Genomic DNA, 21,565 nt, shown 5'->3' with positions numbered 1-21,565 from the left:
TGAGTTTTGGAGGGACATAATTCAATCCACTGTACAAGGTTTGTCCAAATTCATATTTAAAAAAAAAACCTTGGTAATTTCCATGTCATCCTTTTTTATTCAATGTTTTTCTCATTACAGAAGCAATGTGTATTTATTGCAGAAAGAGATTGGGAGATGTAGATAAGCAAAATAATTTAAAATAAAACACTAACAATCTCAGCCACCCAAAGACAACCATGATGATAATTCTTTTAACCCCTATTCTATGTAGAGAGAGAGACAGATATTTAATGACATCTAAAAATGAAAATGAAGTAAAAGACTTAAAATTTTTTACTGTTTCATTTTCCTTTTGTTTCAGTTATTTATAAATGAATATGATACAATTCCATTTGAAGCTATCTCTTACCTGACTGGGGAGTGTAATTACGGAGGCAGAGTGACAGATGATTGGGACAGACGTCTCCTGTTAACCATGCTGGCTGACTTTTATAATATACACATAATTGAAACCCCTCATTATAAGTTTTCTCCCAGTGGAAACTATTTTGCACCTCCCAAAGGCACTTATGAGGACTACATTGAATTCATTAAGGTAAGTGGTATCATTGAAAATTGGGTTAGATTTACATGTGATTTTTCTAAAAGCGAATGGTGAAATGTTCCCCTCTAAGGTATAGGTTTAGACAAGTATTATGGTTTAAATCAACTTTTAATATCTTTTTTCTAGTAATTACTGAAAATTGGAAAAGTTTGATTCTTCTATTATTTTGATGTTTTGTGGTTTTTAACCCTTTTTTGTCTTCACATGTCTGATTTATGAATTAATGTATTGTAGGAGAGGAAATACCTTTCCTCTGCCCTCTTAAGTTCAGTGGCTGGGGCCTGAGAATTAAACTGACAAAAGAGAGATCAGCAGGAGAAAAGACATACAATTTGTTCTGATGCTAATATTTTTATGTGCCCGGGGGCTTTACAGAAAAGAAGTAAAAGCCAGAAGAAGGAGTTATACTTGGGAATTGACATTTTAACAAAGGGTGATAAGTTCTGAAGAAGTGGCTTGACAAAGAAAAGGGAGTTTAGATTTCTAGGGGCAATAAATCGTGGGAAAGGGATTAAGAAATATATGGGGGAAACAAATGGAAGACAAGGGTTATTTTAGTAAGCTTTTTTTATGCGGACGCTTCTCAATGCCAGCTCTTCATTCCTGGTTATAAGGGTCACTCTCCTCATCCTGTTATAGAAGAGGGGGAAGTTTATACCCTGCCTTTAGGCAGATAAGGGGAGGGCAGAGAATTCCTCCTATCTCTGTTGATTCTTAATTGCCTTCAGCTCACAATAATCCTTATGCCGAAGTGGCATATTTTGGGGTAGCATATTCTGATCCCCTTCAGTATCCAGTAAAAATGTGATGCATGCCTAATCTGTTTTCTGGTAGAAACTTCCATTTACTCAACACCCTGAAATATTTGGATTACATGAAAATGTTGATATCTCCAAAGATCTTCAACAAACAAAAATCCTCTTTGAGTCCTTACTCCTCACCCAGGGAGGCTCCAAACAGACAGGATCTTCAGGAAGTACTGACCAGATTCTATTAGAAATTACCAAAGATATTCTCAACAAGGTAATAATTAGCTTAAAATATGTAATTTGTAATATAATATAAATAAAATGGTACTGACATGACAATCTGAAAACTCCTTTTACTAGCCTTATGACCTCGACCAAGGCACTTTGCCTCTCTAAGCATTAGTTTCCAAATCTCTAAAGTAGTAATAATAGTACCAGTTCTAAAATATTTTTAAGACCATTAAGGAGATCATGAATTAAAAGTGGTTTGCAAAGTGCCTGGCACATAGTAAGTTCTTAACTATAGTTGTGTGTCAGCTAACATACATATGATTTATTATCATTTCTAAATGATAAGGTAAAAGGCCTGCTTTTAAAAAAATGAAGGAAATGTTCTGAACTTGCTGGTTCAAGGAGAACATGATTTTTAATCTATACCTTTGGAAGTGAGGAGGCACAGGGAGATAAGAACAGCGCTGAGTTAGCTGCTATAGCTTTTTCTTTTCATAATACACCCCAATGTATTTAGCCCTACTAAGTGGAATAGCACTGTCTAGTCTAACCTTTTTTCTGTAAGTCTTAAATTCAGTATGGAACTACTAAGAGGCCCTCTAGGGGAGGCAAGATGGTAGGCTAGAGCTGCCCAAGGCATGTCCCTCTCACAGAAAAGGACCAGAACAACTAATGGACAGCTAAATTTTGATGGCAGCATCTGTGGAAGAGCACAGGAGTGCAGAGGGAAACTGGTGAGATCCCTGTGGAGCACGAAAGCCCAGGATGACAGCGTAGAAAGGAGAGAGAGGCACCTAGCCTCATCCACCAAATCTCCACCACCGGGGTAGGCACAGGAAAGATGTTCTCTTGTTGGGGAAAAGGTAGGCAGAGGGCCCACACCAATCCCCATCCTTACCACAGAGGCCTACAGTTCCTATTGCAGGAGGATTCCACAGCCCTTGCAAGCCTGGAACCAAGTGTGGGGGCTGCTTAGAATATATGCCCTGCATTGCTCTAGAATAGGAGCACATACTGTATATTCCCCACCCCCCAACCTCGTGACCCCAGCCAATGCAGTAGAAATCATCTCGAAACCAGAGCCACTGTGGGAGCTTGCCCTGCCCTGGGGGCCAGCAGCCACTGTGCTGCCCCAGCCTTAAAGCTCAGCTATTATCCCAGTGCACTCACAGGAGAGGATACAATGCCCTGATCCCAGCAGCTTGAAGCCTGGACCCAGGAGCAGCTGTGATCCCAGTTCTACATGCCCGGGAAGCCAATGCCAGGCCTGCTGAACTGATACACTCCCATGTACCCAGCCAGAGACCAGATAGGCAGACCCCTCCCCCACTACCAGTGGACTGAGTTCTGTGCAGCCAAGCTTCCAACCTGGTAAAACATCTCCCAGATCCCTACCCTAATGAACACACCCCAACCCCAGCTGAGCGGAACTGAAATGCATTTGCACCCTTCCAGAGAAGTGGCAAAGTGGTCTTGCCCTCAACAGTCCCACCTAACAGCCTCACCCACTGCTCAAGAAGTGGCTGGCTGGGCCCTCTCTCAGCAGGCCTGTGTTGCAGCCTCATCCACTGTCCAAGAAACACCTTCCAGGTCCCCCTCTTTGCCGGCTCACCTAGTGGCCTCACCCACCACCTGAGAAATAGCTCAGTAGCCCCGCTGTTAGCAGATCTCCCCAAAAGTGGAGGGAAGCAGAACCTTGCACCTGGCCCTGAGAAGTAGCACAGTGTACTGGCTCCTGTCAGACCTGCATCCAGCTAGCCAAGCCAAAGTATGCCCATGCCCCTGACTCAGAGCAACAGCCCAGCTGTCATGTGCCTGAAGGACACCCCCGCCCCCACACTCCCACCCCACCCCTGCTGAGTCTTTGAGCCATCACATGCACATGTATTCAAGGGAGAGACAGCCTGGCTGATGTGCCCATGGCAGGCCCAAAACTGGTCAGACAATCAGCATGATGACCCTGCCACTGTCAAACCAGCCCCAGAATCCCTGACATGCCATACACCCACACCCTCAGCCTGAAAATCAATCCAGCATCCCCATCCCCAGTGAGCCAGCTCCCAAGAAGACTGGCCCACAGGGTGTATATGCACCCCCCAGCCTGAGAACACAGCAAGCCCACCCCTAGCGAAGCCATGCCACCACCACCACAAACCTCCCAAGAAATAGGCTACTGGGTCACACACATAGTGAAAGTGGATTACAGCTGAAGAAACTACACAGAGTCTACACTACTGCACCCATCCAGAACAGAGCCATTGTACTCTATCCAACTGACACCCAAAGACACATTTGCTGGTGAAAGTCCTTCCCCACATAAGCCACTCTACAAAATTCAAAGAAGTGACTCTTCCACCAGATGCACAGATATCAATGTGGGGAAACAAGAAACATGGAAAAACAAAAAACAAAACAAAATACCCCCCACAAGGAAACATGATACCACCAAAGAAACACAGTAATCCTCCAATAACAGATCCTTCTAAATCAGAAATTGCCAACTTGCTGGAAAAGAAATTCAAGTTAATAATCTTAAGGAAAGTCACTGAGATACAACAGAATATGGACAAACAATTCAACAAAATCAGAAAAACAATTTATGATCTGAATGAGAAATTTAACAAAGAGATAGATATCATTTAAAAAATCAAACAAATCTTAGAATTAAAGAATTCATTGAATGAAATAAAAAATACATTCAAGAGTCTTAACAAAAGGCTAGATCACACAAAAGATAGAATTTCTGATCTTGAAGACAGCTGTTTTGAAATAACACAGGAAGAAAAGAAAAAAAAGAAAGAGAAAAGAATTTTTAAAAATGAACAAAGTCTACAAGATTTAGGGGATACTATTAAGTGAACAAATGTTTGAATTATGGGCACTCCAGAAGGATAAGAAAACAAAAAGGGTATTGAAAACATGTTTAGTGAAGTAATAGCTGAAAACTTCCCTAGTCTTGGGAAAGATATGAAAACCCAAATCCAGGAAGTTCAGAGGTCCCTAAATAGATTCAACCCAAAAAGGTCCTCTCCAAGACATGTTGTAGCCAAACTGTCAAAAGTTAAAGACAAAGAGAGAATTCTAAAAACAGCAAGAGAAAAGCATCAAGTCACTTATAAGGGAATCTCCATTAGACTAACAGCAGACTTCTCAGCAGAAACCCTACAGGCCGGGAAGGAATGGGGTGATATATTCAAAGTACTGAAAGAAAAAAACTGCCAGCCAAGAATATTATACCAGTAAAGCTATCTTTCAGAAATGAAGGAGAAATAAAGTCTTTCTTAGACAAACAAAAATTAAGGAAATTCATCACCACCAGTCCAGCTTACAAGAAATGCTTAGGGGAGTCCTACATCCAGAAGAGAGAGAACAATAACAATCACCATGAAAACACCTGAAAATATAAAATTTACTGATATACAAAATAGAAGAGAAAGGAATCAAACCTTATCGATACAAAAACCCACCAAACTGCAACAAATTAAATGCCCCAATTAAAGGACATAGACTGGCTGAATGGATAAAAAATATGGCCCATCCATATGCTGCCTACAAGAAACACACCTTACTTACAAAGACACACATGGACTGAAACTGAAGGGATGGAAAAAGATATTCCATGAAAATAGAAAACAAAAGTGAGTAGGAGCTATACTTATATCAGATAATAAAGATTTAAAGTCAAAATCTGTACTAAGAGATAAAGAAGGGCACTATGTAATGATAAAGGGATCAGTACAGCAAAAGGATATAACCAATAAAAATATATGTGCATCCAACACCAGAGCACTGAGATATATAAAGCAAATACTGTCAGATCTAAAGAAAGAGATAGATCCAACACAATAATGGCTGGGTACTTTAACACCCCACAGTCAGCAGTGGACAAATTATCAAGACAAAAAATCAACAAAGAAATTCAGATTTAAATGGCTTCACAGACCCACCAACATTTACAGAACATTTCATCCAACAGCTACAAAATACACATTTTTTCATCAGCACATGGAACACTCTCCAGGATTGACCAGATGCTGGGCCACAAAACTAGTCTCAACAAGTTAAAAAAGAAAATCAAACTATCAAGTATTTTTTCTGACCATAATGGAACAAAACTTGAAATCAATAACAAGAGGAACTTTTGAAACTGCAGAAATACATGGAAATTAAACAACATGCTCCTGAATGGCCAGTGGGTCAAAGATGAGATTAAGAAGGAAATCAAAAATTCCTTTCAATAAATGAAGACACAATATAACAAAACCTATGGGATACAGCCAAAGCAGTATTAAGAGGAAAGTTTACAGCAATAAATGCCTACATAAAAAAAAGAAAAATTTCAAATAAGTTACCTAACAATGCACCCGAAGGGACTAGAAAAGCAAGAACAAATGAAATGCAAAATAAGTAGAAGAAAAGAAATAATAAAAATCAAAGCAGAAATAAATGAAATTGAGACTAAAAATATAATACAAAAGATCAATCAAATGAAATGTTGGTTTTCTGAAAAGATAAACACAATTGACAAATCATTAATCAAATTAACCAAGAAAAAAAGAGAAGACCCAGATAAATAAAATCAGAAATGCAAAAGGAGACATTACACTAATACCTTTGAAATACAAAGGATCTTTAGAGACTATTACGAACAAGTATACACCAATAAATTTGAAAACCTAAAGGAAATGGATAAATTACTGGACACATATGACCTACCAAGACTGAACCAAGAAGAAATGGAAAACCTAAACAGACCAATAACAAGTAACAAGATTGAATCAATAATTCAAAGTCTCCCAAGAAAGAAAAGCCCCAGACCAGAGGGCTTTACTGCTTAATTCTACCAAATATTTGAAGAAGAACTAACGCCAAAACTTCTTCAACTATTTTTAAAAATTAAAGTGGACAGAATTCTTCCAAACTCTTACCACAGGCCAGCATTACCCTGATACCAAAACCAGGAAAGGACACAACAAAAAAAAGATAACTACAAGCCAATATCCCTGATGAACATAGGTACAAAAATCCTCAATAAAATACTAGCAAACTGAATCCAACAGCACACCAAAAAGATTATACACACGATCAAGTGGGATTTACTCCAGGGATGCAAGGATGGTTCAACATATGTAAATCAGTAAATGTAATATATCACATCAATGGAATGATGTAAAAAAAAATATGATCATCTTGATAGATGCAGAAAAAGCATTTGATAAAATTCAACATCCCTTCATGATAAAAATCTCTCAACAAATTAGGTGTAGAAGGAAAGTATCTTAATACCATAGAGGCTATATACGACAAACCCACAGCTAATATTATACTGAAAAGCTATCAGCTTTTCCCCTAAGAACTGGAACAAGACAAGGATGCCCACTTTTACCACTTTTATTCAACATAGTAGTGGAAGTCCTAACCAGGGCAGTTAGGCAAGAAAAAGAAATAAAGGGCATCTAAATGGGAAAGGAAGAAGTCAAATTGTCTCTATTTGCATATGACATTATTATGGAAAGAACTTGGTGAGGAAACAATTCCAGTCACTTGGAGAGATGGAGAGTTAGGAAGTTTATTATGCTAGTGGAACAGGAACACTAGCGGGACCCAGGTAGACTCACGTCCTGAGATCCTGGGACCCTGAACATGAGTTTGACAGGGTTTTTATAGGCCATAAACTTAGGTTTAACTTATATCTTAGACAAACAGCTGTTAGTTTTAGTTCCTTCTCACCCATGTGACTTAGGTGAACAGTCAAAATTAAAAATGCAAGCGGGGCAGACTAGCGAGATTACAAAAGCAGAAATGCCAGCAAGCAGTTGATTATTAACTAGGCTGAGTCCTGGCGGCCCTGGGAGATAAGCACATTTAGTTACAAAGACATTTTACAAGTTAGTCAGAATTTAATTTTTGAATCTTTGCCTCCTCATTAGCATGATTTATGTATAATAAATCTAAAGATTCTACCAAAAACCAAATTCAGTAAAGTTGCAGGATACAAGATCAACATACAAAAATCACTAGCATTTCTATATAGCAACAAAAAACTAGCAGAAAAAAGAAATCAAGAAAGCAATCCCATTTGCAATAGCAACAACAACAAAAATACCTAGGAATAAATTTAACCAAGGAGGCAAAAAATCTCTACAAGGAAAATCATAAAACACTGATTAAAGAAATTAAAGAAGACACCCCAAAATGGAAAGACATCTCATGTTCATTTATCGGAAATATCAACATTGTCAAAATGACCATACTACTCAAAGCAATCTACAGATTTAATGCAATTGCCATCAAACTACCAATGACATAGCTCATAAAAATAGAGAAAACAATTCAGAAATTTATATGGAACAATGAAAGACCCCAAATAGACAAAGCAATCCTGAGCAAAAAGACCAAAGTGGGAGACATAACACTCTCTGACTTCAAAATATACTATAAAGCTGTAGTAATTAAAACAGCATGGTATTGGCACAAAAACAGACACATAGACCAATGGACCAGAATAGAGAGCCCAGAAATAAATCCACCTACCTATAGCCAACTGATTTTCGACAAAGGAACAAAGAACATACATTGGGGAAAGGACAGTCTCTTCAATAAATGGTGCTGGGAAAATTGGAGATCTATAGGCAGAAGAATGAAAGTAGACCCCTGTCTCTCACCATATACCAAAATGAACTCAAAATGGTTTAAGACTTAAACGTAAGACCCCAAACTATAAGACTTATAGAAGAAAACACAGGTAAACACCTCAGGACATAGGACTAGGCAGAGATTTTATGACTAAGACTCCTAAAGCACAGGCAAACAAAAGCAAAAATAAACAAATGGGATTCTATCAAACTAAAAAGCTCCTGCACAGCAAAGGAAACAATCCATAGAGTGAAAGACAACCTGCAGAATGGGAGAAAATATTTGCAAACTATGCATCCGATGAGGGATTAATATCCAGAATATACAAAGAACTCAAACAACTCAATAGGAAAACAACAGATAGCCCATTTTAAAAATGAGCACATTAGCTGAATAGACATTTTCAAAAGAAGACATACAAATGGACAACAGGTATATGAAAAAATGCTCAACATCACTAATCATCAGAAAAAATGCAAGTCAAAACCAGAATGAGATATCATCTTACCCCAATTAGAATGCCTGTTATCAAAAAGACAGAAAAAAACCAATACTGGTGAGGATGGGGAGAAAGGAGAACTTCAGTACATTGTTGGTGGGAATGCAAATTAGTACAGCCATTATAGAAAACAATATGAAAACTTCCCAAAAAGCTCCAGATAGAACTACCATATGATCCAGCAATCCCACTGGTAGGCATATATTCAAAGGAAAGGAAATCAAGAAGTCAAAGGGATACATGCACTCCCATCTTTATCACAGATCTATTCACAGTAGCTAAGACTTGGAAATAACCTAGATGTTCATCAATGAGTGATTGGATTAAAAAAACAGGGTATATATACACAATAGAATACCACTTAGCCATAAAAAAGAATTAAATTCTGCCATTTGCAGCAACATGAATGAGCTTGGAGAAAATTATGTTAAGTGAAATAACCCAGACACAGAAAGAGAAATGCCACTTGTTCTCATTCATATGTGGAAGCTAAAAAAGTTGGTCTCATAGACATAGAGAGTAGGATAGTGGGTACTACAGACTAGTAAGGAAACGGGGGGATGGGGAGAGGGTGGTCAATCAATACTAAATTGTAGAAAGATAGGAAGAACAAGATCTAGCATTTTATAGCAATATAGGGAGACTACAGTCAGCACCAAATTACTATATAACTTCAAGTAGCTGGATGAGAGGATGTTGAATGTTCCACACACAAAGCGTTTGAGGTGATGAATATTCTAAGTTCCCTGATATGACCATTGCACACTGTATAAATGTACCCAAATATCACATTGTACCGTAAATATATACAATTATCTAAAACTAAATTAGAAGAAAAAAAATTTCAGAGTCAGAAGTAGATTAGAGGTTACCAAAATGGAAGGGAAGGAATAATGAGAAATTATTGCTTAATGGGTACAGAGTCTGTGTATAGGATGAGAAAAAAGCTTTGGAAATCAATAAAGATAGTAGTTACACAGAATTGTGAATGTAATTAATTTTACACAATTGTATGCTTTAAAATGCTTAAAATGGCTATCCTGTTATATATGTTTTGCCACAATTAAAAAAGAAAACAAAAAAAATCTACTAAGAGAACTTTTAAAAGATTATGGCCCTAAGCACAGATCTTCATAACTCCCCTCCAAGATAAGTACTATAACTATCCCTGTATTTCAGTGTCAGGCCTCTGACAGAGCAGAGTCTGGCCCCCAGTCCACTTGCCTTCAAAGCCATGGATTGCACCACTACTTGACTCACACCGTTCCTTAAGATGAGCCTACTCACCGAAAGCAAACTATCCTGCTCCAGCCCACACTCCTGTCATTTGCCTCTTCTCATCCCTAGTCCCTCCTGCTTCTGTGGTTTATCTCTGTGGGGAAAGGTTCTTGCCATCACAGAATGGTGGCTCTTACAAGATCCCTAACAAGGTACCTGGCAGAGGCATCTGGGGCATAGTCAACATAAGGGAGTTGGCTGAGCCAAGGAGCCCTTGAGTTATATCACCATGTGTGACTTACAGTTCTTTTGTATCATCCAGGGATTATCACCTGGGACAGTCTAGGTAGCTCACCTCTCTTAGTTTAGGACTTCCCTGATTGGGAAACTCCTTTGCCCCTATAGGAATATGAATTCCAGTATCTCGGGACTTGTTCATCAGTTCTGAAATCCCCTTCAGCACTTCTCCTCAAGCATCTCTGAGGGGCCTCATAGAAATCTGACACTTGATGGCCTTCTCTCTCCCTATACCCTGGAACCCTGCTACATTTACACACGTTAATTATTTGATAGTGGAGTAAACTAATTATTTAAGCTAAGCAATTTGGAACCAGTTGATAACTGATTAGAAATAAATATAAAACAATTCTAAAATGGTTAATCAGTTTTATCTATGGAAAATAAAATTCAATTTACAAAAAGAAATTGTACAGCTTTTCAGAAATATGTATCTTCCACAAAGTGCTGTAGTAGTTAAGAACATAAGCCTTGGGGTCAGAGACTTGTAAAGAGACTACCTTTTGGCAGTGTGCCCTTGGGCCAGTTACTTAACCTCTCTGTACTTAAATGTCCTCATTCTGTAAAGTGTAAATGATAATGGCCACCTAAGATTGTATGGTATGAGTTAAAGGAGATAATGTATGGAATGCAGTTAGCACAGTGCCTGGCACATAGCAACACCCTATATTAGCTATTATTGATATTGTAGCTGAATGAAACTACTTATCTATTCTGAGAGTAATTTGTGATCTTCAAAATCTATTTTTTTAGCTCCCGGATGATTTTGACATTGAACTAGCGCTACTGAAGTATCCTGTGAAATATAAAGAGAGCATGAACACGGTGTTGGTACAAGAAATGGAAAGATTTAACAAGTAAGGATCTATATCCCCAGTGATTCAGAAGGGAATCAACCAAAGTCCATAAAAAGACACACTGGCATTGAATTAAACATTTTAAGAAAAGATTATCAAAACCTATATATCCTTTTCAAAAGTTCCATGACCTTCTGCCCCAGAAAAGAGGGTGTTTTTTAAAATGTAAAAATGATGATGAAAAAGAGATCTGTCCTTACTGGTTAAAAATATTCATTTATCATAACTTCTCATCCAACGGTTACTATTCTCCTCAAGAGATAAAGACAGAACGAACATTAACTACGCCCATGTTTGTTGTTTTTCTGCCACCTGAAACACATACACCTCCCTTTTCTTACTGAGTCCAATTGAGGTTGATAAGGTACCCCATGATAAAAACAGATTATTTGCTTTGAATTTTTGTATTTAATTTTCTGCAATTCAATACTGGCTTAAGGAATGGAGAATTGTTTTGGTTATGAATTTTCTGTAGTGTTTCCAAGTTTATTTTGGTTTCCAGACTTGTTGATGTTTTAAAATAAAATACATTAAAATATCATGATGCCTTTACCAAGTATTTTTTATACAAAGAATTATATGTAAGTAATTATACAAGGTATTTATATGTAATAACATGCTGTCTCTCAGCTGCTTGTCCCAAAACTTTCACTACAGGTATATTTATGGTGTTCTTAGCACTTTGGGCCTAAGTGGGAAGCAAAGTATTTGCAAGTGTATAAATGAATTACAGTTTATATTTTAAGGCAGTGTTTTCATAGTTTCAGCTATTGCATAACACTTTTATAACTTTTTCCATATTTGCCTGTCACCTGCAATGTTATTTACCTACTATTTTTCCTAAAATGATTCTCTGCTTAAATTAGCCAGATCTTAAGCAATAATAGCCAGAAAACAAAAATTTTGATATGCTAGTTGTATTATTTTTTATATTTTAATATATGTATATAATGATTAAAATGAAAAATGTTCATCCAAGAATCACCTAAAATTATCTCATATGCCACCAAGTGGGAGGTGACCACACTTTGGAAAACGCTCCCATAAAGCTGTGAATGGGATTCCTGCTATTTCTTCTTCTGGAAAGATTGTATGTTGATATTTACTATCATATTTACATTAATGACATAATTTCTTTCATTGCAGTTTAATTATAACAATACGTAGCACTCTACTAGACCTTGAAAAAGCTATTAAGGGTGTGGTTGTAATGGATTCTGCATTGGAGGCACTCTCTGGCAGTTTACTTGTTGGAAAGGTTCCAGAAATGTGGGCTAAACGATCATACCCAAGTCTTAAGCCCCTAGGAAGTTACATTGCAGATTTTCTAGCCCGGTTGAACTTTTTACAGGTAAGAGATTATTTTATATATAAAATTATATATATATAATTTTACTTTTTTGGTTGAATGGGGAGATGTTAGTACATGCCTGTGGTCACTTGAATGTCTCCTTGATGAATGGAATGTGATTAGTAGTTTCATTGTAATCTAACCAAAATTTTAGAATATTGAAATATACATACATTTCAAAGTACTTAGTAGAAAAGTTAAGTTGTTGCTTTACCCAAACCTAAGTAGTATGTGACATATTTTTGAAGATTCTAAATTTGTGGTTCTCTAAGACCACAGTTCAATGTTGACTTGAGATTTTAATACCAATGGTAAGTCTCCAAAAAAAAAGCCGAGGCTTGGATTTATCAATAATTGACCATTTTCTTAAAATTAATGTCTTGTGTCTCTTATCCCATAAAACTAGGGGAAATATGAATGCTTCGAATCTTGCCCCTTTCCCCTTAACACATGTAAGGATGTTCGGGGCACAGGAAAACATAAGGCAGGAGACTGTTTTTCCTCCTCAGCTCCCCTATTTGTCCCCCATCCTATGGTTGATGTTTTATGCTTGAGGGGTATGGAGTTGGGAGGATGCAAAAAATATTTTTTGAAAAGTCACAGGTATATGATTTTTCAGTGTTCAGTTGCCTTTTTTTTATTCAAAAATTTTGTTTCACTGTAGAAGCTAGTCATAAAATGAAACTTTGTTTCACTGTAGAAGCCAGTGCTTGTGAGGACTTGGAGAAACAAGCTTTCTCATACATTCCTTTTAAGTTTTTGCTGATCTGATAGGTTAACCACGTCTTATTTTGATGTTACTTTCTTTATTAGTGAGCCTGTGCTTCTTTTGGTATGTGTGCTTGCCATTTGTATTTTCTTCTGTGAACTGCCTGTTCATATCCTATGTCCATTTTTCTTGTGGACTATTTTTTAATTTATAGCAATATTTAATGTAGATTATACGCTTAACAAAAGAAACAGTACAGAATAGAATACTAAATGGATTTCCTCCATTGACATCTTACCCTTATAGAAAGTGTAGGGTTTTCTCATCCTTTTTCCTTCTCCTGGACTCTTCTTCACCTCCTAATGGTTCTTACAGTTAACAAATTAAGCAAATGAGTAATCTGTACTTTCTATCCTTTTCTTGTTTTTCTCTCACCATTAACCCTGTTTGTCTTCTGTCTTAGTCAGTTCAGGCTGCTATAACAAAGTAAAATAGACTGGGTGACTTAAACAACAGACATTTATTTCTCAGAGTTCTGGAGGCTGGGAAGTCTAAGATCAGGGTGCCCTCATGGTCAGGTGAACCAGATGAGAGCACTCCTGGTTCACAGATGAGAGACAGACAGACAGAAAGCCCTCTCCTATTTCTTCTTATGAAGGCACTAATCCCATCATATGGGCTCCACCTTCATGGCCTAATTACCTGCCCAGGGCCCCATCTCCAAATGCCATAACATTGGAGATTAGAGTTTCATCATAAGAATTTTGGAGGAAAACAAACATTTAGTCCATAGCTTCTTCTCTTCCCTTTCTCCTTCCTGTGCTTTTTTTAAAAAAAAGTTTTTTGCTCACTCATTAAAATCCCAGGATAAATCCTGGATCTGACACTTTTACTATCTTTGTGACTTTGAGCAAGTTACTCATCTTTCTGCATGCTACTTTCCTTGTCCATAAAATGGGAGGAATATCTAATTCACTGAGTTATTTTATGGACTAAATGATGTATGTAAAGTACTTAGCACAGTGACTGGCATGTACTCAGCACTTAGTAAATGATAGCTAATTCAGAGATTGTACAAGTAGCTGACCACAGACACTAATGACATCCTTGACTAAATGAAGCCCCAAAGGAGTGAGTTTTCTATACCCTTGCCTTCTGGGTTCTTACAGCTTTCTTGTGCATGCTGCTGGTTCTGTCTGCCCTTGTCAAACTCCATCTCTTCCTCTACCTCTCTTGATTTGCTAGCTTGTACATTGCCACATCTCCAGCAGCAGTTTGTTCTTTTCCTCCTAGGGGGCAAAGCTGGCTTCTTCCCATAGTGTACTGCTTGATGAAAGACAAAGTTCATTTTTAATTCATCTGTTCATTCAGCAAATATGAATTGAGACCCTACTTTGTTCCATGCACCTTGTTGTGTGTGCTCTGTGACAGAAAGATGATTACAACATGAGCCTTGCCTTCAAGCTGCCAATAACCTACAGGCAGACAAGCTATGTATCTAAAAAAAAAAGTAATACAGTATAAGGGATGTGCCATAAAGGACCAACATGTAAAATGCTCTGGGAGTTCAAAGAAGGAAGACAGTTCTTTTGGCTCAGGAACACAGGCTTGTTTCATAGGTAAGGTAGCACTTGAGCTGGATCTAAAGGATGAATGGTCTTGAATACTGAAAAGAAAGGAAAAGGACTTAGAGACTTATGTAGCTGTCATATGAAAAGCACTGTATCATTTAGGATTGAGTTTGTTGTAAGCAACAAAATTTATGACAAGCAAAAAGAGTTTGTTCCTTCATGTAACTGGAAAGTCTTGGGGTTTAAAGTAGTTTCAGGTAGGTTTGACCTGTGGTGCAACATAGTTACCTGGTCCTTGCTTCTTGCACTTTATTTTCTGGATCCATCCTCTTTGGGTTAACTCCATTCTCAGCTGGGTTCTTGTCTGATGGTATCAAGATAGCAGCAGCAATTCTGGCCTCACATCCATACAACTTGAAAGAGTTGAAAGTAAGTCTTTTCCCCAAAAGTCCGAGCAAGAGTTTCTGTGTCTTTGGCTTTGATTGGGTCACATGTCCATTCCTGAATCAATCACTATGACTGAAGGTATGATAGGCCAGGCGTGAATCACATGCCCATACCAGGTGGCTGAGTGGAGTTCTACCACCGGAAGTGCTTGGACCAAGCGTGTAGGAGGGTTTGTCCTCCAGAGGGAAAGAAGCATAGTATCACTTTAAGACAGGCAGAGAAAAACAACAGATGTCCACTGAACACAAAAGAGACCAGCAAATAGTCCAGTCTGATTAGAATGTAGGATGCTTGAATGGAAATAAAAAAGAGAATAGAGTTGAAAATACAATTTAGGGCCAGATTGTGAAGTATCTTGAATAGGAGACAAGAGGTTTAGGCTTTAATTTGGTGGATCACCAAAGAATTTGGTAGGTCACTGAAGAATTATGCAAGATGCTAAATCTGATCAAAACAATGTATGGTGAGGTATATTCTCTTAGCATTGTTCTGGATGTACTGACCAGTGAGAAGGAAGAAGCAAGAAGACAGTGCACAGTGATGCAGAAAGATGACCATGAATATCTGAGCTGGAGTGGGGGCAGTGGCATGGAGACAAGGGGTTTAAGAGGGTTAAGGAACTGGAATCAACATATGAGGGCTCCAGATAGATAATGTGTAAGATGCCTAAGTTGGTTGCTTTTGAGTAGGATACTTAATATGAGTATAATAAATCTCCAAATAATTTACATTTGGTTTTTTGCAGAAGATTTGAATCTTTCAAACTATGTTTCATTCAGGTTAATGATCAAATTATTTTGAATTTTCTAAGAAGAGTAACTAGAAGGGAAAAGAGGTAGGAAGGCCAGGGTGGGCTGTGTGTCTGATGTCAGGGAAGAGAGTCTTGTGATGGAAAGTGTAGGCAACAACACAAAAGCCAGAATCAGAAATTGTATGTCAAGTGACACTTGCATAAGTCAAAAATTGTACATAATGTTTTGTTTTGTTTTGTTTCCCTTTATAGGACTGGTATGATTCAGGGAAACCTTGCGTATTTTGGCTCTCAGGTTTCTTTTTCACCCAAGCCTTTTTAACTGGAGCTATGCAGAATTATGCCAGAAAATATACCACCCCTATTGATTTACTAGGATATGAATTTGAGGTACAGTAACTAACTCCTTAACTCATGTATTTAAGCAAGGTGGATATACCGAATTTATATATTATAACCCATTATAAGCAATTTTACTTCTTTTCATTCTTTGTGTTCCGTGAAAAAAGTATATAATATTTGTCTTGCTTTCCCTAGGATAGAACTTTCATGTCTCAATATTTGATTCAAGTAATCCCATACTGTTCTTCTATTTTAGCAAAAATTAATGATGTACAGTAAAACGTATAAATTGCTTCAAAAAGAACTTATATTACACCTTTTTACATACTATGGCTGTATTTATGGTTTAACAAGCCGTTTATATTTATGGTTTAACAAGCTGTTATTTAGTAGAGTTTCCCTGAATGTGTTCTGCATATCTAGCTAATGTTTTCCTTATGAGACCAAGTTGTGTGGACAGTAGATCATTACTAGTGTATGCCTCTCCCTTCAGGTTATTCCTTCTGATACATCTAACAAATCACCAGAAGACGGAGTTTATATCCATGGATTATATCTTGATGGAGCACGCTGGGACAGAAAAAGGTTAGTAGTTTCAATTGCAAAGACCTCTTCAATAGTAGTTGAATCATAGATAAGTGGTCTGCTGCATTTTTGTGGAGGGTTTTTTTTGTTTTTGTTTTTGTTTTTTCTTTTTAACCAAAAGTTCTCTTCTAGGGAATGAAGCAAATAATAAATAATTTCAGAATTCTTAAGTACATCATTACTCAGTCTGGGGCAATTGATGAGTGATTATTTTTAGGTGCTGAACAATTTTTAGGAAATATTTCAGTGGTTTTAGTAGTAGAAAAGTTAGCCAAAATTATTTTTTTGCTTCTGTTTTCTAACAGTTACCTTCCATTTTGTAATGTGTAGGACTGCCTCATTTTTAAACAATTTACAGTTAGTCGTCATAAAGTTCCCATTTCTATTACTGAATGGAAAACTTTTTCTTGCATTGAGATAATAAATAAATATTTAGAATAAATATTGAAGTTCCAGCTTCACTCTTAGGAAACTAAGCAATGCTATTCTTGTTTAAAATATGTAGGGGTAGGACAGAAAGGAGAGAAAATATTTCCCTTGGAGCCCTGGTCTTTCACAATCCATTTATAGTCATAATCCTCTATTTCCAGAGTCAGGTTTAGACTTTGCTCCCAAGGGAGCATTAAAGACTAAAGTAGGAAATATCACCTAAGAGGGAGCAATTCGGGTATTCTACAGGGAAAATTCCAAGGGAGTGTTATGAGGAGACTCAACTGCACATAGTTCATTTTATTACTCCTGTCTCCTTTCTTTTCTTTTTTCATCACTTTACTGCCATTTTTCTTAACTTACTTTGCCTCACATATGTATTCATCTTTTCCTTCCTTCTTTCTCTCTTTTCCTCCTTCCAACAAACAAAGTAGCATAGTGAAGAGAAACCAGATTTTCTAGATAGGCAGATCTGTGTTTGAATACTGACACTGGCACTTAAGATCTGTGTAACTGTGAAAAAAGTACTCAATGTCTCTGAGCCTCCAATCTATATCTGTGAAATTGAGATAGGAACGGGGACAGGATTGTGGTAAGGGTCTGATGTGATAGTGTCTGCCTCCTGGACGGTACTTAAAAATTGGCAGGCATTGATATTTGTTCACTGTTCTACGTTTTGCCTTTCCATAATTTTGTTTCTCTCGGTTCTTCGTTTTCTTTTTTTTACATTTCTTTTCCTCCATATCACTGGTCTTCTCTATTATATTAAAAGCCTACATCTAAGTAGCAATCTCTTCTAAGATGCGAATTTCCCAACTTATTTCTAATATTTCTAATAACTTCTATCAATTTCTGTTTACAGTGGATTGCTTGCTGAACAATATCCCAAACTTCTATTTGATCTGATGCCCATCATATGGATAAAACCAAGTAAATATACTTTTAACAAAATTTCTTCAAGTTTTAGGGAAAAGAATGATAGATATTATTAACTGCTCCCCAAATAAGCTTTTGCTCAAATCTTTTAGGATTTAGCTCAAATTATAATAATGAAGGGATGTTTATATTGGAAATATATCATTCTCCCTTTTTTGTCTGTGGTATTAATATAATTTGGGGAATATTCTGCCTCTTTATGCTCTTAGCCCACAGGATCTGTCATTTTCTTTACCTCTCACCCACACTTCTACAAGTGTCTTCAGAAATTCTACAGCTGCCCATTCATGTTTTGATTCTAAACTCCCTTTGCACACTGCTCAGAAGCACAAATAGGCTTGACATAGTCTCCAGCTAGTGATTAGCATTTTCTAGCTATAAGAAGCCCCTAGGCTTAGGAGTCAGCCAGGTGCCCCAAGGCATAGATGTTGCAAGCCAATTGGGTTGGAGGCCAATTTAGGCCCCCTTGGAGAAGCCCCTTGTTCCTTCCCTCCTTCTACCATCATCATTTTCCCACAAGTCTGAAAAAGCGAGGCTTATTCTTTTGTTTTCTATAATGTTTTTGTTCTGTTTTGTGGGGGGGGGCTGACTTTGGTATTATAACACCATGCTCTAGCCAACTGAGCTAACTGGCCAGCCCCTAATTTTTTTATTCTTAAATAACAATGAATGAAAACTTTTACAAATCACCCAGAATCACCACCCAACCTATCAAATATTTTTATTATTAATGTGGTTCAATTATAACTACGAGAAATGTGGCCTTAGTTTAGAAAGACTCCTAATATCTATCTGGCTTTTGAGGGATTGTATGTAGATTCTTACTGCAAGTTTGTAAGAGTTAATGTATTCTTATTAATAATCTGATAAAAACCAATAGAAACTTCAGCTTCTTCTAATTCCTGGGTTTCTTGTATTAAGCTCTAAATAGTTGTGTTTCTACTTTTGAGTCTCCCCCATTACCTATACTGTATTTTATTCCTTCTTCCCACGTTCCCCTACTCTTACTTCTTCCCACCCAAATCTTCTTGCATTTTTTCATGCCTAAGTTATTAGAACTTTAAAATCAATTCCTGTCTTCTACACCCAGAATCATACATCATATGAAATCACTTGCCTTGTTTCACAACTATGATAACACACCAACTGTAAAAAAACCAAAAAAACTTTTAAGATCTTCAAGTATCATAATCCTGATCTTAGATATAGTTCTGGTCATTTTATTTAAAGATAAATAGTTGTCCTTTTAGTACCAGTGGCTGTTTTCCCTTTATCAAAAGAATATATTTCTTTTTTTCTCAAGCTCCAAAGTCTCAGATTGTGAAGTCAAATGCCTATGTCTGTCCCCTCTACAAGACCAGTGAACGTAAAGGAACTCTTTCCACGACAGGACATTCTACTAACTTTGTCATTGCAATGTTGTTACAAACAGACCAACCCACTCAACATTGGATCAAGCGTGGGGTTGCTTTGCTTTGTCAGTTGGATGACTAAATTGGAGAAATTTAGAAAACATCTGAAAGAAGTAAAAAATATAAATATATTGTCTTCACTTACTTAAAAAATATATATTATAAAACCAAGTATCATGGTGTTATTGTTTTAAATGGTCTTTGTGAATGGTCTTTGCATTGTTCTCCTCCTTGATATGCCATTCTTGATTGGAATGTGGCCTTTTAGATGGACTCTTTTGAGATCAGAGTCAGACACCTGTGGAAGAAAAATGTGAAGTGTTTCTATGATGTTACCAAACCAAGAGGGGGTTCATCATTTGCTGCACCAAATGACTAAGTAGTCTTTCATGCTGAAGTTTACAGTGATCAAGAATAGCATGTATTTGATTGACCAAAGGAGAACAAGGCAGCTAAAGGAGCTTAAGGACCTCAAACTCCTAGATAGCTTAAAATCACAAGCATTTATACAGCAAAATCATGGGGGGAGGAGGGTGCAGGAGGGACCCAGGAATCATCTGGGAATCTGATTGGTTCGAGGTAAAGTCAGCACAATTATCCCTGTCATCTTGACTAAAGTCATTAATGACTCCTTCAGGTCTGGAAGAGACTGCTTCAAAGCAGGCTTTCAGTTGACAGCAGTTCTGTGAAACAACTCAAGATTGTCTGTACTGATACTATCTTAAGCCATTTACTGAGGAACTAACATCTGGTGGCCCTGAGATCTTGTTTAGCCTTAGGAAGATATGTTTAACTAACTTTATTCTTGTATTATTGTCAACCATGCTTTATGGTTACTCCCAGAAAGTCAGCTCATCAGGCTTCATTAAGCAGATTTTTTTTCTTTAGCTACTCCCTGCCCCAAGCTGAGGCCTGCTCTGGCTGGGGGTATAGAGCTAGCTTACGGGAGGTAGATGGGGTCTGTCCAGTTTCAATGACGCACATGAAAAATCTTTGAAACTTTAATTTCTTTTTTAAGTTTGATATGTATGTGTGATATGGGTCGAGTGTGCCGCCTAAAGTTTCATGTATTAGAAACTTAATCCCCACAGTGACAGTGTGGAGAGGGTGAGAAATCCTATTATAGTAATTGAAAGGTGAGCCCTTAAAGACTTGATTAGATTGTGTGGACTCTGTGCCCTGGTTGAATGGATTGATCTATTCATGGAGTTAAGGGTGTGGTTCTGGATGGCTTTAAAAGGAGGGCAACTGAGAAGTTTAGCTGTCTCTCTTGCTCAAGCCATTTCACCATGTGACACTCTGCATCACTGTAGAGCCACTGCCAAGAAAAAGGCCCTCACCAGAGGTGTTCCCTGGACTTTGGACTTCCCAGCCTCTGAAACTGTAAGCAGTAAGTATTGTTTCTTTACAATTTACCTAGTTTCAGGTATTTCTGTTACAAGCAACAGAAACAGACTAATACAGTGTGAAAAGCAGATTTGGGGGATTAAATGGATAAAATTTAACTAATATCAGAATTATGTCTTCCACAAGTGTTAAGTCATTTCTTTACCTTCAGTAATAGTTTATTTTACCTTCCACTCACCTACCTGAGGTGATTACACATGCACATTTCAAATACATAAAGAAATTACAAATAAGGAAAATATTAAAACAATTACAGAATTAAGCACCTTGCTTCATACTTTTAAAACATTAGTTCCATTTCTCACAGTACTCCTGTGGCTAGGAAAGAAAACTCAAAGCAGTAAAGCTGACATGCAAAGGTAGTAAGATGGCTGGAAGGCAATCCTAACTTCCACACCCGAAGTGGCATTGTGCTTCTTGGCATTTACTTCATATTTAATTGGAAATGTCAAGTGACCCCTTTGTTATTTCTAATAGTTAATATTATTACTTAGTATGTACTCATAATATTAGTGTACATTAACAATTTAAAAATATTTCAACAAAACAAAA

At 37.3% G+C, this 21,565-nt stretch overlaps 1 protein-coding gene across 1 annotated transcript in view; it reads left to right on the top strand.

The window, feature by feature from the left end:
• Positions 1-19,688, top strand: part of DNAH12 (dynein axonemal heavy chain 12) — a 248,469-nt gene extending 228,781 nt beyond the window's left edge. The window contains exons 66-73 of the mRNA XM_063113846.1: positions 344-577; positions 1,421-1,609; positions 10,970-11,073; positions 12,220-12,424; positions 16,155-16,292; positions 16,738-16,829; positions 18,121-18,188; positions 19,498-19,688. Of these exons, the coding sequence (XP_062969916.1) occupies positions 344-577; positions 1,421-1,609; positions 10,970-11,073; positions 12,220-12,424; positions 16,155-16,292; positions 16,738-16,829; positions 18,121-18,188; positions 19,498-19,688 (1,221 nt within the window). The remainder of the gene's footprint in view (positions 1-343; positions 578-1,420; positions 1,610-10,969; positions 11,074-12,219; positions 12,425-16,154; positions 16,293-16,737; positions 16,830-18,120; positions 18,189-19,497) is intronic.
• The last annotated feature ends 1,877 nt before the right edge of the window (positions 19,689-21,565 follow it).

Source organism: Cynocephalus volans, chromosome 11 (genome assembly GCF_027409185.1).
Source record: "Cynocephalus volans isolate mCynVol1 chromosome 11, mCynVol1.pri, whole genome shotgun sequence".
In the NCBI taxonomy this organism is placed as follows: Eukaryota; Metazoa; Chordata; class Mammalia; order Dermoptera; family Cynocephalidae; genus Cynocephalus; species Cynocephalus volans.
Note: the sequence above shows the minus strand (reverse complement) of the source record. Positions and strands in the feature narration are given on the sequence as shown.